At 26.5% G+C, this 7,274-nt stretch overlaps 1 protein-coding gene across 2 annotated transcripts in view; it reads right to left on the bottom strand.

The window, feature by feature from the left end:
* The window catches only part of LOC107457160 (N-terminal amidohydrolase 1), a 22,791-nt gene that overhangs the window by 12,299 nt on the left and 3,218 nt on the right, over positions 1–7,274 (bottom strand). For both annotated transcript variants that reach the window (XM_016075248.3, XM_016075257.3), the window contains exons 2-4: positions 6,889–6,973; positions 6,713–6,815; positions 5,286–5,351 (exon numbers count right to left, since the gene is read on the bottom strand). In XM_016075248.3, the coding sequence (XP_015930734.1) occupies positions 5,286–5,351; positions 6,713–6,815; positions 6,889–6,972 (253 nt within the window). In that variant the 5' untranslated portion in view covers position 6,973. The remainder of the gene's footprint in view (positions 1–5,285; positions 5,352–6,712; positions 6,816–6,888; positions 6,974–7,274) is intronic.

Here is a 7,274-nt window from a genome sequence, read left to right as displayed (position 1 = left end):
CCGAGAAGTGTTCGTTAGAATTTGTTTTGTTCATTATTCGAATATGTGTTCGTTGTCCGAACACAAAAAATCTTTCCTGAAAGTGTTCGTTATCCGAACACAATAATCTTTCGTGAAAGTGTTCGTTAACCGATTTGTTCGTTAACCGATCACCCACTATTATAAAATAGGGAATAATGAATAGTGATTTGGTAGAATAGTCAAATATCCGGCCAAATAAATCGGCCGCCTACCAATGATCAAACAACATTTTTAAAAAAATCCTCAAGAATTATTATTCTTTATGTAAAAATAGGCCTGGGAGTTGTAAGAAATTTTACATCGTGATAGATCGTCAGTCAGACATTGCGATGTATCGCGATTTAACATGTTTTAAATTTATCAATCAAGAATAAATAAAAGAAATAAATCTATAACAACAGAAAATGTTAATTCTAAAAAAAAATTGCTTCTATAACATCAATAGCACTGCTTAATTTCTTCAATTAAAATAAAGATGGATTGACTTAAGACTGTCTTAAAGTAAAAACAAACACAAGCTTTATTTTAATTTTTTTTAAATTAAAAATGACTTAGATTTTTTAAAAATAATAATAAAACTGTTACAAAATATTTTACATACATTACAAGATAATAAAAAAAAAAGAAATGTCCACTTAAATAAAACATTTTTTAAATTATTTGTTGAAAAGAAAATGTGCTTTTGAAACATCATTAGGCTTTTGTTACTTATTTAAAATAATAAAGTTGTATTGACTAATGGTGAAATGGTTTTAATGAAAAAATAAATGCAAGTTTTTATTTATTTATTTATTATTATTTTCCTTTTTGAAAATGAAATAGACTAAAGATTTAAATGTTTAAAAATAATACTGACTATCTAACAAATTATTAAACGAACACGTATAGAAGGAATTTTTGAAAAAAATAAAAAAAATATTCTATATTTAAGAGCACTATTGTTAAATTATTGAAAAGCGTTAGACATTGCCTAACTTTCCATTTAATTTTAAAAGATCCAGTCATTTTAACTAACAGCCAAATTAAAAAAAAAAAAAAACACAAACTCAAATAAAAGAAAAATTTCAATTTCCTCAAAAATAAAAGCAAATTAATTAAATGTAGGCTTTGCTTTAATATTTTCAAAATTAAATCGACTGAAGATTTATTGGTTTAAAAACTAATAAAAAAAACTAACTTTTCATGACAAAGTATAAATTACTTAAACGCAAAATATATAAAATATTAAATTGTATCACTTTCAAAAAAATCAATAACGAATCTTTTTTAATTCATGATTACTTTTCATTAATATATTAAGTTCAGAACGAAAATTTAAGATAACAGCGATTGCGCAACGATCACCAAGTAACAGTAGGTCTGCTGAAAATAATTGACAACGTTAAATCCAGACAGAAAAAAAAAAGTGATGAAATAATGCGCAATGGTCGCTAAGCAGAAAAAATTTCAATGAAAATAATTTACATGAAACGTTATATCCCGTCGAAATAAAACGCACAGCGATCGCAAAATAAGTCCCGCTGAAAATAATCTTCAAGAAACGTAAAATCCCAAGGTCAAAAATGGCGCATAAAGAAACTATGCATCGCATATGCTGACCCTCTCTCTTCGTTATACAATATAAATAACGAAACAAACATTTTCGTAGCTAAAAATGTAATAAACATCTTCGCAGCTAGACGAAATCAAAATAGTCTTCGTCAGCGCTGTGATAGCGTTAGCATAGGCAAAAATCCTCGCACGTTAAACCACGAGCGTCGTTTTAAATCAGATTCCTGATGCATCGCCTAAAATAAAAGTAATTATATCGAACTGCCGATATGTGCGTTAAGTCGATAATTCGCGATACATCGATTTAAAAACTTCTAAGAGTAGTGCTCGTTAAAATTGCCGCATCATAACAAAAACAGGAGTTTTTTTTTTTAAATGGGAAAGCCAAACAGAAATAATAAAAAAAAACACTCTCAATTTCTATAAGAAAAATTTAACATTGAAAATTACACTTTAAGCGTTTCCCATCGCCGGATTTTTAGAAAAAATGACGAAAAAGAAGCTCTTTAAAACATGCTATCAAAATAAAAAAAAAATAAAAAAACACAATTAATCAAAAAAGCAAAAGAGAAACAGAAAATTTTCCTAAATTCTTAAAACAAAACTTGCAACGTAGAAAATCAATTTTCTTTATCACCGGTAATCTAATTATCTGTATAACTTTAAAAGAAAAAGTGGAGATAAAATCTATCAGAAACGCTGTTAAAATGCCGCGCTATAAAATTTTTTTTTTTTAAAAAAATAACATAAGTGAAAAAAGGAAACAAACATTTCAATCTTTTTAAAACAAAAAGTGTCGATGATAAAATGACTTCCTGATTAAAATTATACTTCGCCGAATATTCGTCATGTCCCTAATATTAAAAAATTGAGTCATTTATAAAATTCAATTTCAGAAGAAAATATGATACAATGAAAAAATCCACTTTGATTTGTGACGATCACTAGATGCTGTTAGCCATTCCTTATATTTTTCATCAAGTGTCCATAAATTATTAAAAGCACACTTTCCTGGCATTTTTAACAATTTCACATTTGAATGAAGCATCAAAGCTACCATGTGTGCTATAAGAAGAATTGAATTTCTTGAATCCTATGGATGTAGAACAGTATATCCCAAAGTGTGGTACGCGTACCCGAAGGGTTACAGGAACAGTTTAGTGGGGGTACGTGTTCTTATACGAAATATCTTACAACAAACAGAAATTTCATAAAATTTTATTTACAAAGCAAGTCATAAAAATTTACTATTACGTATTTTTCGATTGGCTATGTTTTGCAGAGTTAACTGTTAATAATTAGTAGTGTCAACAGCTAGTTGTGATTTTTAACTTTTGTGCCATTTTTTTTTATAGAAAAAAGCTTTTTTTATTAGTGGTACACAGCACTACGAAAAATTTAGAAAGGGTACGCAAAAGTAATAAGTTTGGGAAACACTGATGTAGAAGGTCTACTGTCTAAAAATAAGTAAAGACCACTACCCACCTGCAGTATCACGCTCCCTTCTCCCCACACTAAATTTTTTTCTTTCAGAACGATCCAGAAAGAAAGAATATTTTAATGAAAAAAATTAATAAAATAAAATAAACAATAAGGGCGTGTTTTCTTTCACTTGCTTGTAACCCCTACACTCACACGCATTCAAAATGTTCTACCCTCGATGCAGGGTCTCATTCTTGGCGAAAGACGTACTTTTTAATTGTGGATATCTTCCTAAGATAAAAAAATTGTTCCAACCAACTAGTGATACTAGAAATTAAGGACTTTTAAGAACAATCAAAATTAAGTACTTTTAAGGGCCCTTAATTTTTAAAATAAAAGCTAAGCAGTTTTTAAGGACTTTTAAGGACCGTGGGAACCCTGATTTGCTTTAAAATCATTAAATATTAAAACATAAAAAAATCTTTTAGAATCTTACTTGTTAATACCCCCCTCCCCATTATTTACAACAGCTTTTATCTCTATAATACTAACCATCCTCAGTTACCTGCTGGGACTGATTTTAGAATTTTTATAACTTCAAAAATCTCACTACTTCACACAAAACCACTTTCGGCAAACAATTAGCACATCTTACATTAGAGGAAAAAACAATTTACCTTCTAGTTATTGAAGGAATAAATAAAAATGGGAAAGAGAAGGATTAAAGAGCTAACTGCACAGTTAAAAATTTCAAAAAATAAATCTAATCCTCAAAACTAAATTAAATTTTTTGTAAAAATTTTATTAAATTCTGAGCAATTAAAATATTTTTAAACATGGGGCCACATTTTCTTTTTAAATCTAAGATATCTAGATTTTTCTACAGTGGAAACATATTAATATAAAAAATATTTAACGATAGTTAAATATTAATTTTCAAGCTGTCACAGATAACATTTTTAAATAATTAAAGGATAAAAAAATTAAATAAACATTTCAATACAATTTTTTCCCTACATATTTATGAAAAAATTCAGTTTAAGAAATAATCCTAAGAATAGAAATTTCAATTTCAAATTTTTTTTTTCTCCATTATAATCACTTCTTTTTTTTCTTTCTCATTAATATTTTGGAAAAGAAAACTATTACAGTAATAACGTTTTATGTGTGTGTAATTTCTAAATATGTATTAGTTTAAAAAAAAAACAAAACAGAATGTGCAGTAAACTAAAAACAATTGTACATAATTTATATAAGCAGATACCTGAAGCAATCACTGAAAAGCACCATAAGCAATCACTGAAAAACAATCTCACTCAAGAATAAGTTTATACTTTGAGCAGGTTGAAATTCGCTATCATAAAGACTATTATGTTTTTATATATGTGTTATAATTATAATTCAGAAAGTTTAATGGAGTGAGTTTTGCTACCACTTTGAAAATGAAAATTCGAAAAACCAAAAGACTGGTAGCTATGTAGGTGTATTGATTTATTTAGAAAAATAAGGACAACATAAATCTATTTTAAATACAAATTACTTTAATACATTACAGAGATTAAAAATCCCTATGCAGGTAAAACAACATGAAAATATTTCTTTTTAAAAATAAATAGAAACAATTTTGGCATTACATTAAATTTTATTTGTTGCTTATCATTAAAAAATTGTATTTCTAATTTCTTCTAGTTTTTCCTTTGAAGAAATAAGTTTCGTATAATAAAATGGAACTAAACTTTTTAACTTTAATCTTAATAGGTAATGTAGGAAAAGCACATTGTTGTTTGTCAGCTTACATTATTATATTTAAAAAACTTTGAATACCTGAAGAATTTCTTCTTCATTAACAAAATTTTTTTTAAAAATTCATTTTAGTCATACTATGCACAAATTTTTGTTTTTACATGTAGTTCTCTGAAATTAAAAATGAAACTAGTAATAGAATTTGCATTTCAAATCCCCAGAACTATTAGATTTATTTTTTTGAAAAAAATAAAACTGAAATGTTATGAAAATATAGAATTTTTATATCTGACCAATTTTTATACAAAAGACTTAAGTTTGATGATTTTACCAAAGAACTTTTAACTGAGAATCTTAACATCAAATCATAAGTTGTCTTTCTGAAAACTGTACACTTTAGACAGTCGCGTAAAATAATTATACAGCAAACATAAAATAATTGAATTAATAATAAAATTATGAAATTAAATTTCCTTTATTTATATATACATATATATAAAAAAAAAAAACTGAAACATTGGGGAAGAAAAGAAAAGCTAAAAATATACCAGTATGCTTCAAAACCACCATGCTGCATGTTGTTGTATCATCTGTACCAACTACAGTAATATTTTCTGTAAATAAAGTAAAATTAAGATTTAATAAAAGCATTAAAAAATCCAACAAAGAATTTTTAAACATGTGTTATTTAACTTCAATTTACAAATGGGTAAACAATCCTCCATAGCAAGTTCCTTATAACAAACCCAGTTGGTTAAACATGAAGGCCTCACCACAACAATCCTGCCTTCGTCAGCAGCAATGTAAATTTTTTTTTGGAGTTGGGATTGCTATGCTATATTTTCATTTCTTAATGAATTGTAAAATTATTCAATTCGAAGATTTTATTGCATTAACATAGATTTACTTTTAGAGCCTATTGGGAAAAAATTTCAACTTCATTTTGCTCAAAACTATCATTGTAACTTAATTTTGTTTGTATGATTCCTATTGAACTTTTGGTTACCATAAAGTAAATTAAATTTTTCAAACAGATTGTTTAGTAATATTTGATTAAGTTAATTCCCAATAAAAAGTTTGTATTCATTATTTTAACTGCCTATTTTTCTGGAAAAAGAGATTATAAAAACAAATTTTTTTCCCCCCCATTTAATAATTACAAAACTGTTTAGTAACATATAGTTTTCTCAATATATTTTTCATAAAAATGTTACATTTAGAGGTTTGCTTTATAATGAAAGAATGGCATTAGTTTCAAAGCTTTATTAATTAATTTGTAATAATAAATAAAAATCATATAAAAAAATAGAGAAAATAAGAGGAAAAATGGCTTTTAAGATGTCATACACCAAATGTCAGATATCATGTTAATGGAGAGTAACATCTCTCTTTAACATGCACAGACTTAGAAAATATAAAAAAACTTTCTGCAAACACAAAATATCAATTAAGAAACTTCCTGCAAGTAATTATGACGAACTCTTGAATATCATAATATTTGTTAGCATTTATTCGAAATTTGTTTGAAAATTGCCGATTTTTTGAAAAATGGTTTCATTTTTTTAAAAAAACTCTACATTGATTATCATACATACCAGTATACCTGAAAGTCATGCAATGATGTCATTGCGAGAAAAAAGCAAAACAGAGAGAGAAATTCTCACATCAATCTCTGCAAGAGTGATATCTGGGTTATGATTGGGAAATATTGCAATTTTTTTTAAAAATGAGTAATACTAAAAAAGTCTTTACTTTGAAAAAAATTTACTGCAGGGTAAAATAGGGCAATTTCTCCCGTTTTTTGTTAATAAAAATATTTTTGCAATGTAAAGAAATGGTGACTGAATAAAATAAGGAAATCTTGAGTTTTTCTTTATAATAAGTGATACAAATTTCTTTTATCCACGAATGGCGTTTGTGTACATTATAGGTGAAATCATTTCTTAAAATTTAAATGCAAAATTACCAAACTTACTATCATGAGATGATGTGACTGCATATTCTCTTTGATGAACATATAACAAGCCGACAGGTCCAATAACTTTAGGAACTTGAGCAATAAGTGCTGCAGCAACATCCTAAAATAAATTATTAATTAAAAACTAATCAAAAATAATCTTGCTTATATTTATCTATAATTATAGTATTTACTTTCAAGTGAGGATAAGATTCGAATAAGGATCTTGTATCTGGAGGCAATTCTTCTAAAAGTATTCCATTAATTATCAAAGGCATGCTAAAAAAAAAAAAAAAAAAAAAAAAAAAAAAAAAAAAAAAAAGTAAAATAAAATGAAGGAACAAAAACATGAATTTTTAAATGAAATGCAAAATGTACCTCACATATAACCACGAATGTTTTATGCAGATTTGGGAGCTATTTAATCTTATTTCTCTTATAATAATATGCATATAAATAAATATAAGACAGTAACCATACACAAATGAATAAACTACAGTCAATTCGCTATAACTCGAAGTACGATAACTCGAATATTACTATAACTCGATTTTTTTATGACCTTCTCCTATATGTGGCT

This window comes from Parasteatoda tepidariorum, chromosome 5 (genome assembly GCF_043381705.1).
Source record: "Parasteatoda tepidariorum isolate YZ-2023 chromosome 5, CAS_Ptep_4.0, whole genome shotgun sequence".
Classification (NCBI taxonomy): domain Eukaryota; kingdom Metazoa; phylum Arthropoda; class Arachnida; order Araneae; family Theridiidae; genus Parasteatoda; species Parasteatoda tepidariorum.
Note: the sequence above shows the minus strand (reverse complement) of the source record. Positions and strands in the feature narration are given on the sequence as shown.